We start from the raw sequence: 22,789 nt of genomic DNA on the forward strand, positions 1-22,789 counted from the left end.
CGCGGTCGTCGTCTTCCTCGTTATTTTTGACTGATCGGGAGGGGGGGGTTCGTTGACCCACGTACCTTCGCCAGATCCGGTAACAAACGAAATATAAGTATATCGTAGAGAGATAGTACCGGACACAGAGCCAGCCGCGCCGCGAATCAGCCAGGATGTGCTTATTATTTTTCATGCGCGGCACCGTTGCGCTATTGCGTGTTAACCGCGGTGGCGGGCCGGATACGTCTATACGATAACATCGGCAAATAAACGTTACATTTTTATTACGACTGTTTGTTAACGAGACGTGATACAATTGGGACCACGAGGAGGACGAGCGACCTGTCGCTGCTGTAAATGCATTGTAGATCTCGCGGCAAATTTAAGGTGGTTTTATCGCTCAACGCCAACTCGATAGTGTGACGTGTTGTCACATAAACGGCACACAATCGCATATGTACAGTCTATGCGAAATGTTTTTATTGAATTACGCTTGTTTTTATTAAATTATTAGTCATATGGAGGGACTAACTTTTGACTGGAACTTACACGATAAGACCACCTTAAATATCACTAAACAGCAATAAAGAAGACGGCAATTAATCATGCTGTCTCAATAAATCGTGTCAAATAATAACACCGCAATTTTTATCAGAGGTACGTATATAAATCGATACGTTCGCCTCCACCTGTCGAAGTTTACAACGTATAATATAGGATATAGGAGTGGGAGTCAAATCGACAAAAACACGATAAATTTTTACAGTTGCGTTCCCCGATAAAATAAATACGCCACGGAAATAATCCTAAATCACCGAGAAGAGATGAAAAATCGTCTTGATCTCGAAGACCCGTTATTTTTTTTCCCCTCCCTTTTTTATTGGCTCGTTTAGCAAACTCGTCGCCGCAAACGTTTTACGTCGACCGTAAAGAAATCCGGCGCTGGCCGATCTCCACGGAGCGGTGGAATTTATTATTCAAGACGGTAGCGAAAATCGAATTAGTCTCCCACTCAAGGCTGTGCATCACACACACGGCCGGTAAATTTCCGATAAACTAGACGAGCGTGGATTAAAGACGCGCGCTATCGGCATCGACGCACTACTTCGCCTATTAATATCTGAACGCAGAGAGAATGAAGAGAGAATGAGAGAGCGAGAGAGAAAGAGAGGACGAGAGAGACCTATCCGTTCCCTATTTTTACGACCGAGCTCCAACTGCGCCTCTGAGGTACTCTCAAAATGCGTGCCTCATCGGTTACATTTAAACCGGCCACATTTACCACGCCCACTCTTTTGAATCCTTAAAACGCTAAGTGAACTCACACGAGACGTTTTACGTTCACAGCGTATATCGAGAAGAACGCGAACCGCCGGTATTGCCCTACACGACTTAAAAGCGACAAAAAGGCGGCCCTTTTGTACCCTGCAGTCGTATACCATTGTTCTTCAAGGCGTTAGTGATTGCATTTGTTCCAAAGTGTAAATGGAAGGTAGAAGAGTAAAACACAGTTTCTCCTTCGAATTCAGTACAAATTTATAAAATATATTTATAAAATATGAATGCTGAGATTTTATTTGTATTATACAATCGCAATTTTTCGCATTAATCACAATAACTTTAAACTGTGTTATCAGCTGTGGGATTGACTATATATAGCTATATATAATTTGACATTTGACATAATTTTAGTTGTGTAAATTTTATTGAATTTCCTCTCGTGATTTTATTGCGAAAAATACGACGAGAAAAACATGGAAATACGGCCCCTCCTAATATCAATTTTACACATAAATTTGATTGCACAAATCAATCACTACAATCCGCTCCTCGAGGCGGAATGAAATAACATACTCTTCTCTGATCAATTCTCTTGGCTTCTCTCGAAGCACCACTTCTACGAGTATATTCAGGGCCCCTTCCTTTATAGCTTACTTTCCACAAAGCTCGCGTGAAGTTTCAATAGAGCGACCAAAATTTCTGTAACGAAAAATTTCAAGCCTACCGGCCGGAAAACTGCCAAGAAACACCACGACTAATTCATTCTTGTTTATATTAAAGGAGGGAGAGAGAGAGAGAGAATTTGTCGTAGAGACAAGACAAATCCAGAAATAGATCCACGTAGAGGGAGGGATGTGCGAGTTTATATTTGGAGCGTGAAGTAAAGACGTACAATTTCGTGGACGGAGCGTGTTGGTGAGTCCCCAAGACGGTCCCGATCGTGGACGTTTTTCACAAGAAGATATCTCGAAAGATCCCCCCCCCCCTCTTTCTCTCTTTAAGACTTCGTTGCTTTTATTACCTGCGAACGAATGACATTAATACACGGAAAGAACAATTTTGCTGAATCCAGATCTGAAATTAATTTTTGTTTCAATAATCAAAATAATTTTGTGCGAAAGTCAAAATGATTGCTAGAACATTAAAACGTTTTATAGTAATGCTTATCAATTTTAAATTCCAACAAATTATTTTGATTGAACAAAAAATTATTTTCAGATCTGTATTTAACAAAATTTTTAGACCTTTCGACAAAATCGTTCTTTCCTTGAAACAAATCAGGCCAGAAACACAATTGCAATTCATTTCCCGTTTACGACGAGAATTTCCTCGTTCCTCTTTACCGTACTTTCACAATACCTGCAGCGACCAATATTGACGAATTAAAATTTAAACGAAACGCGTCTGGCATATGACATGTGACATATGTTGACTCGAGATAAATAATTCTTTCTCGTTAACACGTCGTTTTGCTGTCTCATTATACAAGACGAAAAGTGGATCGAGCCCGCAATTTTGCACGGTCCACTTTAAACACCCGAGTCCGTATCCCCCTCCCGCGCGCGTGTATCCCATAATTTATCAGATCCGCTTTACGCACAACTTCGTGTTTAAAGTGGATCTTACAAATTACGGAATTTGGTCCGCTCTCGCGCCCCGAAATGCTTAATCGTTCCATCGCGTTGGAGCATACGTATAACACGTATGGGAGACGAGCGCGTCGCGTGACACGTGTTCAGAACGTCGTCGGAGGGGGGGAAAAAAAAGCGTAAGACACCGGGAAGAGACGCGAGAAGATGCATCGGTCCGCTCGAGAACGACGACGGACGTCGTTGTTGTTGAGCAAAGCGTTATGGTGTCTCGACGAGTCCGCGTCGACGCGCCGAGGCTGCGCAATCTCTTCCGAGAAAGTCTTTCTTTAGAGCTCGGGCAACCTTGGTGCAGGGGGAGGGGTACCCGCGACACATAAATATCGTGGGCGTCAGTTTCAGACAATAACGAAGGATGAAGCACTCCGCTGCTATTTTTAGCCGCGCGCCGCGCTATTCGAAAAGACGGGCGCGCCTCGGCTAGATAAATCGTGTACACCGAGATCGACTGGACGCGTTATCGTGACCCAATTAGCGCGTTCCTGATTTATCGGGAAGTGCGATAGCCAATAAGACCGTTCAGCAATCTCGTCGTCGAGACGGCTGCAGCAGCACTCCTATTATTATCAGAATTATTACAGCGCGAAAATATGATGGTACAAGGAATTATTGGGTGCACGCCTGATTGCATTCCTATATATATATATATATATATTTATATACGAAGGCATTTAATTAAAGCTTCTTTTTTTCTGCTTCCCAGTCAATTCTAGTTCTTTTAATTTTATTGCGATTGTCGCGGCGATATTATTGAACAGCACCGCGTTTATTATCGTTTTATTTAATCGGATTAAGTAGGTTGTTCGCGACTCACTAGAAACCGCAATCAGAGACGTCGCGTAAATTTGCATTTCGCCCCACAATCGTCGTGTTTACGTTTCTTCGTATATTTCGTGTTAATATATCCTGCAAACGCGGTTGCAAATTGGTTAAGAGAACTTCCGCTTGTCATGCTACATATATATATATAGCCGTAGGATGCGATGAGCATATATATATTTATCAAGTAATTAAAATTCTCCGCGTATATACATACATGCTTCCCCGTCGTAATCTCGTTGAAATATCTATACAATATAAAATCTGTAGGAGTATCTCTTGAATCGGGTAATATCGCGTTTCACTGTGAAATTTATCGCGAGAAATATCTGTCTTCGAGTCTTCGCAAATACATCCGTGACTTCCGAGGGATTAATGTCTTAGAAAGTAATCCATTAGAGCGCGCTATCAACGTGCGCGGGATCTCCGCGGGATCTCCTGATGGCTATCTTGATAGGAAATCAACTGGTGCATGGCGAAACTTCGCTTTTAAGTGAGAACTCCCATTGAGGAAATTTCCATTCATTAATCTCCATTCATTTAACCGTCATTTTTTCTTACACGGGCGGGCGCGCGCGCGCGCGCACGCACATGTGTGCGCGCGTATCAATCAGAGAAGTTCCGAAGTGTTCAAACGTATCAGCCCTGGCATCTAATAATAAGTTGATCGCTCGAATTCCGCGTTCCGCTGACGGTGCATGCAGTGCAGCGTCGAGAAGCATTAATCAAGAAATGTTTCATTTAACGAGATTAGCGGCAGATATTTCTCTATCATCCCCGCTCAAGAATTCCCCGTTCGAACGGGAATCGCAACGGATAGTTCTCGGATTGTTTACCGCGCGCGCGCGCGCGCGTAAAGTTATACCCCTTCGCCGATATACCTACACATCCCGATCCATCTTCATCCGCGGGCGCGCGCGTTTCCCACGAATAACGCGCGAAACGCTCCGAAGTTTCCTCCGGCACGTGAGAAATCGGGGGGAATTGAATCGTTGCGCTTGGGAAAATTAATTGATCTCGATCCATTAAAACGCGACGTCGAGGGCCGCGAGCTCTATAAGGGCTCGTCGATACGATCGCGTGCCCACGTACGCCCGTTACTAAAATACCGTTATATTACGACATCCGCGCGTGTAAATGAGGATGTGGGTATCGAATTCGCGAGCCCTCCGGCCCGCGAGTCAGTCTAACCTAATATACCCTACGAATTAATTATCCCTGATGGAGGGGGGGGGGGATAGCTATAGAGATAGAGAACCGATAGAGATCCCCGGCGCTCTCTTAACGATTTCGTTTTTGATAACGGTGAGCCACCGAGATAAAACGGTTCGATAAACCGACCTTCTCTCCGACGCGGATTAACCGCGTCATCTTCGCGATTCGCGTCCGCGCGTGTCGTGCATTTTTCATTCCCGTCGCATTACATGCAGCCGCGCATAATTAACTTAACGAACAACGTTTCGCAGATTGACGTTTGCGTCATATAATTCAGGGGAAGAGACAGCGAAGGGAGGAGATGAAACGGGGGAGGGGCGGGAGGAGCAGCACAGAGAGAGATTTGCCCCGCGGCGCAAATAACGTCGGAGATACCGGCGGAAGTTCCTGATGTTTTGCGCGGGCGTGATTTTCATTGGCAAACAGTTCGTCCGCGGTTTCGCGTTAAACTTCGCCATTTGTTCGGTGCGGACAGATAAATGGGCCACGCGGTCTTCTCGCGCATTTCCTCGAGCGTCGATCGATCTAATTCTCGATTCGCCCACGCGATCCTGCGGAGCAGAGAGTTTATACGGTGTCCTCTCTCTCTCTTTCTCTATCCCCTCGTGGCATTGCCCCCTTGTGATACACAGCTGCATATCGCCCGGACGCATAATGTATTCACGCACCGCGCGATACCGATCCGCTAACGACGAGTAATGGACATTCGCGAGCCGCGCTCGAATTCATCGCGCGATCGCTTATCGAAAATCGCGGCTATTAATCGACGCCGCGACTCGTTCTCTCCTCTCTCGCCCGCCAAGAGAGCCTCGCGCAATGAATCTCTTCTCTCCCCGTTAGTCTTTTGACGATAGTTATGCAGAACGGGGGCGCGGGCAATAAATTCGCACCACTCGCTCGACTTGATATCGGATAAGGGAAAATTTCAGAATTGCACTTATTAACACCTTTATTTAAGGGGTCAGACCACCCCTGAGGCCTCAAAATGATACCTAAGTTTGAGATTTTTTGTGGGTAAATGGATAACTGTCGTTTTAAAAACTGTACAGAGGACGTTGTTGTTTACATATATTGTATAAGAAACTTAAAAAAATTTTTTTAATTTTTTTTATCTATAAAATGGCGGCGCACTGGCTTACTTGCGGAATCTCTTTTTTCTGTTTTTTTCAAATTGGTGTACAAAATTCCAGGCACACGGTTTGATCTTGAATAAAACACAAAAAATTTTCATTATTTACATATTAAAGACTATATAGAAGTACGTAGGGATTTTTTTAAATATTGATTTTTCTCGAAATGGCAGCTATTTTTACAAAAAGTTCGTATTTTTGTCAATACAAGTCTTTCGTAAAATAGCTGCCATTCGGAGAAAAATCAATATTTTGAAAAATTCCTACGTACTTCTTTATCTCTAGTCTTTATCACGTAGATAATGAACATTCTTTTTTGTTCAGAGTCAAACCGTGTGCCTGGAATTCTGTACACCATAGGAAAAAACGGATTCCGCAAGTATAGGCCAGTGCGCCGCCATTTTGGACATAAAAAAAATAAAAAAATATTTTTTTTTGTTTCTTAGATATGTACAATAATGTCCTCCAAGCAGATTTTAAATAAAGTTATCCATTTACCCACAAAAAAATCTCAAACTCAAGGTATCATTTAACCTCAGGAATGGCCTGATCCTTTAATAACTGTTTGAAAATATTACACACGCGGCGAATGTAGAGAAGACAAATCACGCGGCGAGTTTTTCTGTTTTCGAGTTGAAAACTGTAATTATGAAGGAGAGAGAGAAATTGTTAAGTCTCGCGCGCGCATCTTTGTCGCAACGATCGCGGATTCGGCTGTGCACTTGTTGCCGATCAGAGATAGATAGAGCACGGATTAGAGGCAGCGCGTGTTCAGCGTATTCGGCATCCGACATCTATGCGCTACATTTCTCGCGATAGCTTCCAGATGTGCCGACGCGAAGTGATTTTTGGCCGACGTCCAACGCGAGGCGTGCAGAAATTGGGCTGCTAGATGAAAATCTAGCATCCGAAAATCGGGCGGGCAAGGACAGATCGGCGATACTTGGCTGTCGTCGCGTACAGATGTATCAAACATCCCGACCTGATGATGCGAACGTCGCTGACGAAAAATCGAGAGAAATCGTGCGGCGAGGTCGAGAAGCTGGCGGCGGCGGAAACGGCGAGAAATCGACGGGATACGTTGAACATTTATTTTATTTTTGTCAATCCGGGAGTGAGTATATACATATAGTATTCAGTCGAACGTCCCAGATCAGATTTGCGATTACGCGTGTAAAAACGGGGTGTAAACACGTCGTACGTACATACGTGTTCCGTATCGATCGACAAGAAGAGGAGCGCAACGGGGCGTCGGAAGAACTTTTCGTTGAGAACGAGGGAAGAGAACTCCTTTCCGGTCGGTCGCCGTTATCGAAGTCTGAACGAGGCCGATCGGAAAATGTCAACCGGGGATACGTCGATCGTCTTCCGAAAAGCCGACCGATCTCGGATTTTCTCCCGCGATATAACAACTATACACGAAAAGAACGATTTTGTTGAAAGGTCTAAAAATTTTGCTAAAAACAGATCTGAAAATAATTTTTTGTTAAATCATCAAATAATTTGTTGGAATGTTAAAACTGATAATTAAGCATTGCTGTAAAACGTTTTGATATTCTAGCAATCACTTTGACTTTCGCACAAAATTATTTTGATTTTTGAATAAAAATTATTTTCAGATCTGGATTCAGCAAAATTGTTCTTTCCGTGTAAGCAACAGCACGTTGCCATCCTCCTCTTCGTCTCTCTTCCACGCCCGGCTCTCTGCTTTCGCGTATCTCGCTTAATGGCGAACAATTATCGATAAGACCGCGTGCGAAATGAGACCGCGGCGGCAATGAAGATAAGCGCGGGAAGAAAGGAAACGAAAGGCGAACGCGGCGGTGGACTTCGCTCCAGTTAGTACGATTGCCTTCGGGAATCTCTCTTTGGATTTACCGAGAGAAGAATTTGCCGGCGCTTTTGTACGGTTGTTTGTAAGCTGTCTGGTTCCGTGGGGTATATTAATGCGGGAGAGGGGAAAATTCGCGTAGGGTCGCGCGCGACGGGATGAATGTAAATTTCAACGTCGTCGTTTGAATTCCTTCTAAAGTTTCCGGAATACACATTTCTGCCGCGGCAGAGTTTTGTCTCTTCTCCGGTCGACTATATTCGCGAATCGCACCAGCACCTTCGTAAACCAGAATCGCTCCCGACGGAAGTTATTTTAAACGCTCGCGCGGCGGCAACACGCTACCCGCGTGTAAATGTGTTTTTACCGTTTAATTTACATCCGCGAGCGAAATTCGTCGGGCAATATTTAGCAGCCTATACGTGTATACCGATAATTGCCAATTTCGTTCCCTAATTGGTGTAATAAAATACGTCGATAAACAATTAACCTGTTTGTACAAAACCATCTTTTTCTATTTTATTTCAATTTTGGAAAAACAAACCCGTATCTCCACGGGGACGGAGGGAGCTAAAAAAGAGCCAAAATATTACATCGAATAATTCAATTCCCTTCAAATTCGCATTTATTCCGCGGCGACTTGTTCCGCCCGGCGTATGTAAATCCAATCTCACGAGCAGTCTCGTAACACTTAATTTAAATCCAAAACTGCACCGATCGATAAATATATACATATATATATCTAATATGGAATTCCACACCTATCAAATTTCAAGCGTGCTTTTCATTCCGTGCCGATCATACCGCGAACATCATACATTACATTACAATATCGGCCGCGGCCGGTTAAATGCGAACTGGAAATTACAGTTATCGCGGGTTAACACATTCGATGCAGAACCAAAAATTCGCATTTAACGCGAGATATTCCCGCGTGTGTGCGAAAAGTCACGGATTTCACGGTTTATTCGCGTAATGTGGCGGAAACGTTAGCAAAAGGGAAAAATACGTACAAATAATGCGGTATCATTTTATTTCCTGTTTCCATCCATACACACACAAGGTGTAATTTAAATTTCTAAAAGTCCCGTGTACAAAACATGTTATTATACGACTATTATATACGCGTTATTATTATAACATAAATCGTACATTGTTACAAATGACATTCTATTTTTAAACAATATATTCTAGAATCTGTTTTAAAAAGTTAAATCCCTTTGACATTTTTATATTAATAAATTCTGTATCTTTTTTATTGCAACTTAAAGTTTCTTTAGTTTTAATGAAATAGTAAATAATAGTTTATACTTTATAGAGACCGATCGTGTATCTTGATCCAATATTTTTTGTAACTTGAAGTTTCTTTAGTTTTACTGAAATAGCAAATATAATAGTTTAGCGACCGATCGTGTATCTTGATCCAATATTTATTGTAACTTGAAGTTTCTTTAGTTTTACTGAAATAGCAAATAGTAGTTTAGTTTAGAGTCCGATCGTGTATCTTGATCCAATTTGATCCAATATTCATTTGGACGGAAGTTGATGCATCATACATCTCGATTTTCAATTAATCCAAGTCGATAATAAGTTAGAGAGAGAAAGATACTCGCTAGAGAGGATATTAAATACGTTCATCGCGATCCAGGCAATAGGAAATGTGCGACAATGCGAATAGTAATTCACAGGCATGATATATCCATTTATTCTCATCAAAGCGGAATTCGCGGCTTCGCGTGCACGTGTATACGTGTGCATATACATATATAATGTGCACACGTGCAGATTTATAACCGCGTGTGTTTTCGTAATTAATAGATACGCCGACGTCCTGCGAACTTGTGCTCGCTTTAAACACAGAGAGCGCAATACGTGATATTAAAACTCGTGCTTGCTATATTTACATACCGTTAGTTGATTCGCGCACTTTCTCATGTCTACGCGATAAATAATATTTTAATGAACATAAATAATTTATTTTCTTCTCTCTCTCTCTCTCTCTCTCTCTCTCTCTTCCTCCCTTTAAATACCGCGTTTGGGTTTTTGTAATTAAAAATATAGTGATATTAGCGTATTATTAATATGCGATATTAACACTTTTATCCGTATGAATGATTAATATTCGAGCGCATCCGTAAATTGTGATATATTCGTTACGAATTCAAGATATAATTAATTGATAAGCTTAATTTGACATAAATTATTGCCGCTCGTATAATTACAATGTAAATTATTACATGTGTATCGCCCGCATTAGTTTGGACGTCGAACGCGGAGCAATATATCATTATTAAAAAAAAAAACTGAGAGAGAGCTAGGACATTTTTATGATATTTTATCACCAAATTGCGACCCACTTTGCCGTACGTAATAGAAAAGAGCGAAGTATTAGGTACACGGGCGATAACGGTGTAACAACGTGTGCCGTAAAATCGGCGATATCGTGCGTGACCCCGAAACGATATCTTTTTTAACGCAAGATCGATTGCGCGGATAATGATGAAACGACCGACGCGAGAAAGAGACGAGAAAAGAACTTCCGCGGGAGTTCTCACGAAATCAAATATTAGGAGAGCCGAATTGGAAAATAAGCAACGACTACGCAAAGAGGCTGCCAGAGACCCGGTCTTGAATATTCATAAATCGGTCGCGCGACCTCGCGGCGATTACTTCCGGAAATCCTGCGACGAATAGTAATTGGCTGTGCCGCTGGCTTGCTTCTCCGCGCGTAACATCGCGCTCTCGGGGATCGAATCGCGTTAAATATCGCGCCTTCGGGACCCGGCGACGAAAGCCTCGGCGGCAAAGAGCTCGGGGGGGCGAATTCGAAGCGCTGTTAATCGTGCAAGCGTGAAACTCGAGGAAAGAAACCTGGCGCTGCGCCTCGGCTCGAATTCGATTCCGATTCATTGCGTTCGCACGACTCATTGCCCCGCATTCAATCCTAAACTCTTTCTCTTTCTCTCTCTCTCTCTCTCTCCCTCTCTCTCTCCCATGGAGATTTCTAGCAACTACTTCCTCTCTCGGCAATTTTTTCTCTGGAAGCGTTGATACGTGCATTAATGCGTCATTAGATAACGCCTGCAGGCGATTTCGATCGCGAAATCGGAAATCGTCCGGCGGAAGAAGTCGATCGACGTTTCTTCGAAAACTCGCCCTGAAATTGTATCGAAGTTTCTAATACTTTCATGTAGATTCCACAGTAGAAAGAACAATTTTGCTGGATCCAGATCTGAAAATAATTTTTGTTCAATAATCAAAATAATTTTGTTGTAAAGTCACAATGATTGCTATATAGAATATCAAAACGTTTTGTAGCAGTGCTTACAATTTTTAACTTTCCAACAAATTATTTTGATGATTGAACAAAAATTATTTTCAGATCTGGTATTTAGCAAAATTTTTAGACCTTTCAACAAAATCATTCCTTCCGTGAAATAATAATCAAAGGCTGACGTCTCTCCCTTTCTCTCTCTCTTTCTCTCTCGTTCGGAATCAAGATTTATCGACCTCGAACTGCTGTCGATTTCGCGTGTGAAACAAATAAAGAAGAGATTCGGGAAGACGCGCGTATACTATTTCGAGGAAATCGACCTACAGGCTGTTTTCGAATGTCATCTCAATTTCTCTCGAGTTCCCTCCTCCCTCCAACCCCTCGTCGCGTCGTCGCGTGCTCGCTGGATCAAAACGGAGGCGTGGAAACGCGCTGTGTCATCACTCCGTCGAGTGCAGTGAGAATAATCGCGATACGCGGGGAAGAGAATCGCGTTGTCCTGAGAACCCCGGGAAGCCGTCGGGAGGCCATTCGGAACTTGCCGCCCATCGGTTACGGCCACTTAGAAGGGGCAAGCAAATCTAATTTTTGCCCATTTCCAGCACTTAGCCTCTCTCAGCTTTACGGCCTGGCAGCAGGAGCGAGAGCGCCGGCAGGTCGACGTCAAAGTAAACCACCGCGCGCGGCCTCGCAAGGTCACGACCCGGCAGGCAGGCAGGCCTTACTCGGAAAGTTTGCGGACTTGCGTGCGAATGCTACAGTTGGCGGAGATAATGCGATTCCCACTTGTACGCGCGCGTTCTTGCACGTTCGTTGCCGGGACGAGGAAGTGGGGGTGGGGAGGGGGAGGAGGGGACTCGAGCGAGGACTCGGAATACTCACGTATCCTGGATACCAGGTATTATCCGCGATTTCGAGAATTAGATAGGGGAGTGATACTCAAAATAATCAGATAACTAGTGCGAATGCATGCACGAGCATGAAGATTACATTAATAACGCTATAATATTTATCTATCTGCTTGCAACAAAGATCTTAGGAAAGATAAAATAAAAATACGAATTTAAGATTTAAAAAAAGGAGACTAAACGATTTTCTTCAAATACTTTTTTTTTGTGGGCGTTAAAACCGATACGTATAGTCAACGCTTATATCAGTTTTAACATTCCAACAAATTATTTTGATGATGTAATAAAAAATTATTACTTTCAGATCTGTTTTTAGCAAAAATTTTTGGACCTTTCAACAAAATCGTTCTTTCCGCCGTGTGTACGCACCTTACACAAGATATATCTAGCGATGTCAAATATTCGTATAGTCCTCGCGCGAAATATTTGATGCTATTAATTCATATACGCAAATGTAAATCACAACGACGCGACCCGACGGCAGGAAGATATATATCTTGGGAGAAGCAAGATACACATTTCTACCATACATTCTACCAATTACCGTTAAAAGCGTAAATGGAAGTAGAGGTACCACTGGTAATGGACCAGAATTTCTACCGGAATCCCCCCCTCTCTCCCGCCGCGAGACGCTTGGGAGTCGCAGAATTGCATCGAAGAATTTCCGCCACCGCCCACGAACCATTTCTCCCCCCCCCCCCTCAACCCGTTTCTATCGTCGTAAACAATACAGTGTTAAGTGCATCGCAGCATCTGAGACGCAGTAGCTGGTGCTGCAGGAATTTTCCCCCTTTGTGTCCGCCGCCGACTTCGTTTCGCTCCGACAAACCGAGTATCGCCGTGCGCGCGAAATATTGGGAGCCGAAGTCGTTTAACGCGGCATTATACTAAAGCCCGTATCAGACTTATAGGCATTCGGGATCGTAGATCGCAAGCTCAAGATTAGAATTCGATCAATCAAAGTGAAACGAATTAAAATTAAATTATCTGATTGGTAAAAAAAAATTCTAATCTACGATTCGCAATCTTCAACCTTCAATTCGTAGGCTGGCTTAAAATATAGAATATGACAAAGTCCAAATTTTGTAAATACATATGTTATTTTCGCAATCGCTCTATGTGTGTCATTATAATAAAAAAATGTTTTAAAACGATTTCGTATCACATCAATCTTGCCACGGAAAGAACAATTTTGCTGGATCCAGATCTGAAAATAATTTTGTTGGAAAATCACAATGATTGCTATATATAGAATATCAAAACGTTTTATAGCAATGCTTATAATTTTTAACTTTCCAATAAATTATTGTGATGATAGAACAAGAATTATTTTCAGATCTGTATTTAGCAAAATTTTTAGACCTTTCAACAAAATCGTTCTTTCCGCGTGATATAATTTGGGATCAAACTTTAATTTAAAGTATTCTAAAAATTACGACTTAAGCTCTTAAATTAACTGTAATTCAATGATTATATTTTCACTTTGACAACGCCGAGTTAACAGAGAATTTACGTCTCGCGGTTGTTGCCTGCGCAACAGCTAGGGACACAGGTTTCCCCTCGTTCGCGCTCTCTCGGTTTGTCGGTTAACCGTGAACTCGAGGAACTCGGCCGATTTTTTTTTTTCTTTTTCGAAGCGCAGCGTGTCGTATTATTCGCGTGGGAGGAGGGGAGGGGAAAGCCTCCGACAGCCTTCCGCGCGATTTCACCGATATCGGATCCCCCGTTCGTTCGGGAACGTTCGGGGCTAAAGGTCGCGGCTGCTGTGTACATGGAAAATGTTTCGTGGGCGAAGCGGAATATCGATTAGCATTAATTGAAAACCCGGTCTCACGAAAGTAAAGGCGCACACAGAGTGAAAGCGCGGAGGAAAAAAGTGTATAAAAAAAAATTATTATCTGTACAGTCGAACGTATATTTTCGACGAGATAAGAACGTATAGGTACCTATAAAGGAGCGGAGAGTAGCGAGCAGGTAAAAATGATGGATTATAAATAAACACGGAAAGAACGATTTTGTTAAAAGGTCTAAAAATACTACTGAATACAGATCTGAAAATAATTTTTTGTTAAATCGTCAAAATATTTTGTTGGAATATTAAAACTGATAAGCATTATTACTATAAAACGTTTTGACAATCGAGCAATCATTTTGACTTTCACACAAAATTATTTTGATTGTTGAACAAAAATTATTTTCAGATCTGAACCCAGCAAAATTGTCCTTTCCGTGAAATGATACGAAATTTCGTCTAGTTCGCGTTTCCTGCATGGAATGTCACTCGTATAATCATGACATCGGTGCATATCTGGTACATACGCCTGGCGTATCTGTCGTTCCTGCGTGAGGTAGTAAAGCCTTCCGCATGCAAAGCGTATAATCGCGTTTCCTGCATGGAATGTCAATAAAGGATCGCGTTACGAGAAATAATAAGTGGTTCCTCTCGAGATGCCCTCGAGAGAGAGAGAGAGAGAGAGAGAGAGAGAGAGAGAGAGACTCGAGCTCTTGTTTCGCAAATATTATCGGAAATATCAAAGGATGTATCGAGAAGCACCCCGCTCGTGGCGCCTGCTGCACGAGCTGCAAATCTGCTTTCGATCGCCGGCGCGCGCTGCTCGTCTTCGTGCCGGCGCGATAAGAAACTCGCGTCTCGAAACTAAAAGTTGTAAAAAGTGAGATTTGCACGCGCCGATTCAACAGTTCATTCAGTGACGTTCAATTTATTATTTTCCTTGAAGACTTGCAAGATGGAAACAAATCTAAATTCGATTCTGTTGAACTCGAAATAGATTTTCTCAGGTTTCGGAGAGAACGTGTCTCTTGAATTGAACGAGTAAGTTTCCTTAATCGCGACTCCATCGCTTGGCCCGCGACCACCTGTCCACTTCCGCGAATTCCGCTCCTGCGCTTCGCATTTCGCGGCAGCGAAATATATTATCGCCGGCTTAATCCCGAAATATCGATTTCTGCAGGCACACGACAATAATTTATAAGCCTCTTGAATGCGCGATACACGTACTACAATCGCTTATTTACCTTTACAGGCTATAAGTCTTGTTTGTAAAGTTGTTTTAATATAAAGTGTCTATATAGAGAGCTTTGCGGGCATACGGTACTCATTAAAAGGAGCAAATATGTTTAATGCGCAGGACGCAGGTGAAGCAATTAATTATGACGGAAAAACGATTTTGATAATACAGTTGATTTTTTGCATCTTTTTTTTTTACACAAATTGATTCCTTATCATTTTCCGCGTATAAAAATATTCTCTCTCATTTTTCGACGATTTTGTTTGTAATATTGTTATTTGTAAAATAAAATGACTAGAGAGATGATATGTGTAAATAAACCTATGCAAAGATGTAAGTGATTCACTTGCTTGTACTATCAAAAGTAGTTTCTACTTCTAATAAAGAGTTAATTTTTCAGAGTGGGTACTCAAATTTTGTAAAAGAATTCCCTGAAAATTCCCGGATTTTCCAGGAATTTTATTCAAAATTCCAAATAAGATTGGAGAAATTTCTCAGCTTTAAAATAAATTCGGCACTAAGAATTCTAATAACGTATAGATGCGTGAAACAATTTAATCTTCTCATATGTACAATAGTTACATCTCCATACAAAATTTTTTTAACGAAAGATTTTGTGTGGAGATGTAACTACATATGTGAAGATTACATTGTTTCACGCACCAAGTTCTGCGTTATTAGACTCTTAATGACTCTTAACTCTGACTTATTATTTCCGGATTATCGATTTTTTCGATTGAAGAGTCTTCATAAATAGTATATGTCAATTTTAAAATAAATTAACTTTCAGTATCAGAGGTCTTCGATTTGGGGCCACGTTTACTTTAAAGGGATAAAATTAAATTTTAAAAATTCAAAAAATTTCCCCGAGTACCAGTGAAATTCCATGAGAATCCATGATTTTCAAGGGCAAAAATGAAATTCCCTGAGAATTTCAAGTTTTCCCGATTTTTCCCGGTAGTACCCACCCTGCTTTTGACCCCGTTAAGCATTTTTTCAAACTCTTTTATCCTACTTTTTATCGAAAGCTTAAGTAAATTATTAAAGTTCCATATAACTGGAAAGATAAGGCAAATACGTTTGAAAAATATTACGATTCTTGTATCTATTTCTATATGCAATTTCGCATGATACTGTCTTACCTTAATGCCGCTGCGGCCCTGCTGCTTGAGCAACACATTCTCCGGCTTCATGTCGCAGTGTATGATCTTATTCTTGTAGAGCGCGTCCAGGCAGAGCAGTAGCGAGTGCGAGAACTTGCGCACGAGCTGCAGGCTGAAGCCCTTGAAGTTGTTCTTCTTGATGAGCTCGTACAGGTTGATGCTGAGCAGCTCGAAGGTGATGCACATGTGGCAGCGGAAGGTGAACGAGTCGAACATGTGGATGATGTTCATGCTATTGTCCTTGTCCTGCTCGCGCAGCTTGCGCAGTATACGTATCTCCTCGTGCGCCTGACGGTGGAAGCGCTTCTCGTTCCGCACCATCTTGAGCGCCACGTGCTCGTGGGTCTTGTGATCGTAGGCCTTGACCACCTGGCCGAACGAGCCCTTGCCGATGACGCGCAGCACCTCGTACCGATACGCCACGTGATCGTGCGGCACGTGGATGTACGAGCCCTGTTCGTTGTCGTACTCGTTGTTGTTCGGCCGGCCGATGATGCCCGGTCGTTTCTTCGCGTTCGCGCCGATGAAGTAGATCTGCTGGTAGTTGAAGATCTCGTGGTGCTCGTACGGCGTAAGCTTGTTCATGTAAAGCTTCATCACCATCTCCGGCGTGATGGTCGCCGTCTTCGGTTTCACGCTGACGATGCTGTTGTTGCCGACGCCACCGCTTCCACCACCGCCGCCGCCGCCGCCGCCGCCGCCGCTTCCGCCGCCACCGCCACCTCCACCGACGCCTCCGTTGTCGCTTCCGCCGCCGCCACCACCGCCTCCGCCGCCTCCGCCGCGGCCAGTACCGCTGTTAGAATTGCCGTCAGAACGGCCGTTTCTCACCACAGGACTGCTCGACTGGCTGTTGGGTTGCGAATGCGAATTGTGGCTGGAATTGTGACTCACCGGCCAGTTACTCAGGCCGAAGCTCTCGCCTTTCCACGGTAGTCTCTGGTAACCTACGTAAGGCACCGTCTCGTCGCCGCCACCTCCACCGCCACCTCCGCCGCCGCCGCCGCCGCCGCCTCCACCGCCGCCGCCGCCGCCGCCGGTCTGCTTCAGGCCGGTCAGCCCGGCACCCTTGATGATCGGCGGCAGGTGGTTGCTGCTCTCGCTGCTCGAGATGTACGGCTGCGGGTTGATCGCAAACGGATTCGTTTTGGAGAGGGGCATCTCGATCCTGCTTGCCACCGCCGACAGGGCCAAGCTAGTCATTGGTACCCATTTGTTTCCGTCCTTTTGTCTGCGGTATTTTTCTCCCGTCGAGGCTCGTCACCGAGGAACGCGTGAGCGTCGTTCCCGGGCGTCGAATCCACGTGGCGCACGTGGGATCAGCGTCCCACCGCGTTTCCCGACCTCGCGCTTTCGCCGGACACGTCGACGGGCAGCCCGGACGTCACGAGGGACATGCTGTTTCGCTCCAGACGAGGATCCAGGATGACACTGGAGAGGCGCGATGACAGACGAATCAAATCGCGGATCGACCGGGGGAAGGAACACCGCGGTCTGCCCCTTGGGTTTCGCGCCGAGCAAATTGCGAACGAGGAGCGAAATTCCAAAACGGGAACGTGGATCTCGAGGAGCGGAATGACGTCGCGTCAATTGTGTCGAGCGCTTCGCACACGTGTGCGCTGGATCAATTCCACTAATTATAATTTCTCAGGGGGACCGCGGAAAAATCGGCGGCCCCTCGTAAATGCAACGGACTAGAAGGGGGTTGTTGCACTCGCACGCTCGGCGACGAGTTACGAATCACGCGGAAAGGGGTTGTACCACGTTCGGAGAGACGACCCCTCTCTCACTCTTTCTCTCTCTCCTCTTCCCTGGCTGATCGGTCGGTCGGTCGGCTCGTTGATCACAAACTCGCGTAATTCCGGGCACTCGCGCAACACACAGAGCGGAGGCACTGAGGAACCGCACGTTCCCGTCACGCGCGCACTTCGTCACACCCGTCGTCGAGAAGTCTCCGGTGAGACTCCCGGCCGTCGTCGAGCACCACCGTCGCAAACCGGCCGCCGCAGAAGGCGATCGCGAGGTCGCCGCACGCAGCAGCACGACGCTCGCCCCGAACGTCTTCTTCTAATTTTACGATCTGTCGCGCGCGACGAGGGCGAGCAGCGCATCATCGCCGCGCGTGGTAGCGGGGCTTAAAACCAAGTCTTCCCGAGTGTACTCGCGACTCGCGAGTTGGCCGTGCTATAACGCGCGGAGGTTATTGGCACCGGGCCGCCGCAGCCGCCGCCGCTGCCGCGAGTTTGACGACTCCGCCGTCGAGGCCGCGGTCGCTGTCGCCGCGTCGTCGTCGCCACTGCCGCTGTTGTTGTTGTTGTTGTTGTTGTTGTTGTTGATGCCGCTGCCGTTGTTCCATTCTTTCGCACGTCGCCGTCCGGAGAATACCCCCGGCCGGTTGGCCCCTTCACGCCACCCGGTCCTGCGGACTACTCGCCGGCCCGATCCGCCGTCGATTCTCCCCTTCGTCGCCGCCGATCGATTCCACCTCGCGGCGAGACGCGCGATTCCCGCCTCCCGATGGCCATACAAAGAACCGCCCCTACTCTCTTTCTCCTTTCTTCAACCCTCACACTCTCTCTCTCTCTTTTTCTCGACGCTCGTGTTTCGACAAACACGTTATCCGTGCGATATCCGTATCCTTCAGGAGGATAACCCCCTGCGCGCCACGACTAGCCCACGTAGTAAACACAGACACGCCGCGATCTATCGCCACCCTCGAACACACTTCCTCGCGCACGAAAGCCGGGCGATATTATAGTCCAGTGGAGAGAAACACAATCCCGCCCTCCTCCCTTCTTCTTGTTTGTTGACTCTTTTTTCTTATCGTAACGGACTTCCGAATGTGACCCGAGCGAATCGCGCTCTCCGATGAGTCTACCTTCCGTCGTCGTCGTCGTCTACGTCAGAGAGACCCTCTCCTCCACGTATTACTCACATCTTTCGCTCAGTTCTCCGCTTATCTCTCCCCGTCGGAAGACACGCGTGCTCTTTCGTCACCGACTCCGCCGACGAGTCACGCGGGTCGCCGCCGTCGTCGGCTGCGACATAACACCGTGCACGTTGCACGTCGATTAGAGGACGTCGCGACACGACAGCGCGACCGGGACGAGCGACCTGACCGTCGGTCTCACCGTACCGGAGACTGGCTGGCACGTTGACGGCACCCGCGGCATAAAAATCGAACCGGGAGGTCGCGTGTGCGGATTGCGAAGGACGTGGAGGCCGCGCCTCGTCGACGGTTGTTGCGTGGTACGTACGTCGTCGTCGTCGTCGTCGTCGTCGTTGTTGCCGACCCGTCGGCATCAATCCGGTCGCTCGATTAGTCGGGACGATCCTGTCCGCGATCCGCCGCGAATTTCTCTCTCACACGTACACGCGATCTCTCTCTCTCTCTCTCTCTCGATCTCCCGAAGCGCACGGACAAAGGGAGCGCCGGTCGAATTCGTCGCTTCTGGCGCACTGACTGGCCTGGCTGGCCGATCGTCGCTGCCGCTTCCTCTCGCTCTCTCGTCACACCGCGCGCGGCCTCCCTTCCTCACCTCCCCTCCCCCCTCCCCGTCAAGCCGACCGTCCGTCTCGCTCGATCCGTCGCCCTTTCCGTCCGTCGCGCCTCTCACGCCGCCGCCGCCACCATGTCTATGTCTTTTTCTAACCCCCTCGAGCGCGACGTCGGTCCCCGCGCGGAGAGAGATCTTCGCCGACGATGACCACCCGCGACAGCCGCCGACGCGACCGTCACACCACCACCACGATCACCACCACGATCACCACGCAGCGGGGTTGATATCCGGCACAGGCACACGCACGCACCACGCACACTCACGCCCGGTCGAGACGCGCGACGGTCCCCCGTGTTAATGCCCCGACGACGACGGAACAACCGGGGTGGGGAAACGCGGGAGGGGGAGATCGCACGCCGCCGCCGCCGCCGCCGCCGCCGCTGCTGCAGCGGGGACGGATCTCTACGGCCGTGGTGACGCGCGGCAGCGCGACGCGTCGTACGTCGCCGTCGCTGCTTCCGGCGACGACTCCTCCATGGCGCTCCTCCGGTTTACGGCGCGGGTGCATACAAGTATACGCGACGGGCAGCGATGTCGGGACGCGACTGTCCGCCGCGCGCACCGCACCGCCGCAGCACGACGCACAGGTGTTCGCGCGCGCGCGAGCGCGCGAGCGCGGGGGGAGACGTCCCCCCCTTCCCTCTCACAAAAGGCTCACTTTCTCTCTCTCTTCCCTTCTTTCCCTCTGTCTATCACTCTTTTAACTCCTGTTCTCGACGGCCGGAGCCCTCGCGGCGCAGATCGACACGCGCTCTCGATCCGCCGAAGCGGATTCTGTCTGTCCTCAACTCCGGCGCTCGAGATCCCTGAGTCTCTCTGCAGCTCGAGTACGCGCGTGCCGGTCAGAAAAACGCCTCTCCTCTTTTTCTCTCCCTTCCCTGCCTGCCTCTCTCTCTCTCTCTCTCTTTCTCTCGCGCGCGCGGTACGCGCTACACACCGTCCGTCCCGCAACGTACTCCGCTCCTCCTCGGCTCACCTCCAGTCTCCACCACGCTCCCCTCGACACGCCGCGGAGCGTGTTGCTTCACATAGATAGACGACCTCTGCGAGCGGCCGTCGGCGCGACACGCCGCTCGGATGCAACTCGGATTCCCGACCGTTCCTGACTCGACGGTTGTAGGTACAGCCGAGGCGACGCGACGGCTCGCGCGGGGCGGACTCCCGAAAAAACGGGGAAAACTCGACGACGACGACGACGACGACGGGATTACGGACGACACCGTCGTCGACCGGCTCGCCGACGCGACGTGTCACGGTAGCATCTCGTCGACGGCGAGGCGAGCGGTTGTCCCTACGTTGCGCGCTGCTTCGTGCCCCATGACGGCGTCCCGTTGACTTCGCCACACGAGACAACGCACGGCGGAGCGGAGTTTGCCCGCTTGTCGCCGAGGTCAGGAAGCGCCAGCCGTCCGCGAGGGTGCGGCACTTGCCGGAGCGGCTACTCGACTCGACTCGACTCCGCGTCGCGTCGTCCGCTGGTCCGCTCTCTGCGTCACCGATTTTAATAGTCCACACACAGCCCACGATAATATTTATTATCGAATGGAAAAATTGCAACGCGAATGTATAACGTGTATGTATATGTTTGTATTGTACGTTCGATAAAACTTCGCAAAGTAATGTACGCAAGTATATTGAAGTCGTACAGTGCGTTAATTCTCTAATAGCGTTTTCGATTTGTTGACTCGATCCGACTCCGAGTCAAAATAGTCTATTCTTTTTAGCGTTTCTTGCACGCTTTAACTATTCTTTTATAGCTAAAAAGAATAGACCGCATCCGACTCGGAGTCGGATCGAGTCAACAAATCGAAAACGCTATAAGGCTCCTCACGATGTGTTTCTACATACTTGTTTTTTGCACGAATAAAAGAAGACTGTATGCGAGCTCTCGCATCAGGATTCTTCAAGAGTCCTTGCGCGACTCGAGCATTTATATTCCAAGCCCATCTCTCTGAGATTCCTGGCCCGATTTAGAATATCCTATTTATAATTTCATCCGCCGTCGCCGTAATGTACGGTAAATGATTGAACGGCCAAGATAACGTACCGCAGATATGAAATATGTATTAAAATACACGTTAAAATACACGGCGTAGATAGTTATATGTGGAAACGTATTAGATTCTGGAATACCAATTCGATGCAAATTTATAGATCGTGGACGTTAAATATTACATCGCACATTTCAAGTATACATATATTCGCTTCAAACGTAATGTAAAATTTAAAACGTGTTTTTTTTTAACGAAAAAAGTTCGCTAGAAATTTTTCGAGTAAAAGTGTCAATATAATATATTTCTTGAAATGTACATTTTAATTCGCATTCGAATCGTCATTCGAAACGTTCAACTCAATCGAATATGTGATTTCGTTAAAAATGAACGTCGCGATCCAATTCGAAGGCCGAAGAGGCTATTGCTTCGGCTCTCTTCATCGCATATTCTTTCATGCATTTAGGACCGAGATAGAGATGTAGATTCGTATTCGGTGAAGGGAGAAGGAAGGGACGAGTGTACGTATACATTGACGGAAATGCTGGCCATATGATTCTTATATGGTGCATGTACGCATCTGGAAATCTGCGCAACCGATCAGGTGATTGTTTCGGCATACTCGTGCCTAGCCGCAACCAGCTTGAGGCGCCTTCGAGTTCCTTTCTTCGACGAGTTCGATCGAACTTCGATCGGCGATCAATTGACAGAATTGTTTGAAAAAAAATTTCGAACTGCATAAGTCGTTATCTCTAATTCAGTCTTCATAAACAATAAAATGTTAAACAATAAAAGATCGACGATTATTCGACGTGCAGTTCGCTTGAACTGAAAATTTAAGATTCAGATATAAAAAATTCTATTGAGATCCGCTTTGACCCATGCTAACGTTTTCTCTTATTGTTAGTTGATTAAACAATAACAATTAATATAATAATTTTATTAATGTTAACATAC

At 46.3% G+C, this 22,789-nt stretch overlaps 1 protein-coding gene across 1 annotated transcript in view; it reads right to left on the reverse strand.

Annotated features, from left to right (window-relative positions):
* Positions 1 to 17,484, reverse strand: part of LOC105451580 (dual specificity tyrosine-phosphorylation-regulated kinase mbk-2) — a 39,254-nt gene extending 21,770 nt beyond the window's left edge. Inside the window, exon 1 of the mRNA XM_011692128.1 lies at positions 16,261 to 17,484. Within this exon, the coding sequence (XP_011690430.1) occupies positions 16,261 to 17,484 (1,224 nt within the window). The remainder of the gene's footprint in view (positions 1 to 16,260) is intronic.
* Between the last annotated feature and the right edge of the window lie 5,305 nt (positions 17,485 to 22,789).

The sequence above is a fragment of the Wasmannia auropunctata genome, unplaced genomic scaffold, assembly GCF_000956235.1.
Source record: "Wasmannia auropunctata unplaced genomic scaffold, wasmannia.A_1.0 LD336050.1, whole genome shotgun sequence".
Lineage (NCBI taxonomy): Eukaryota > Metazoa > Arthropoda > Insecta > Hymenoptera > Formicidae > Wasmannia > Wasmannia auropunctata.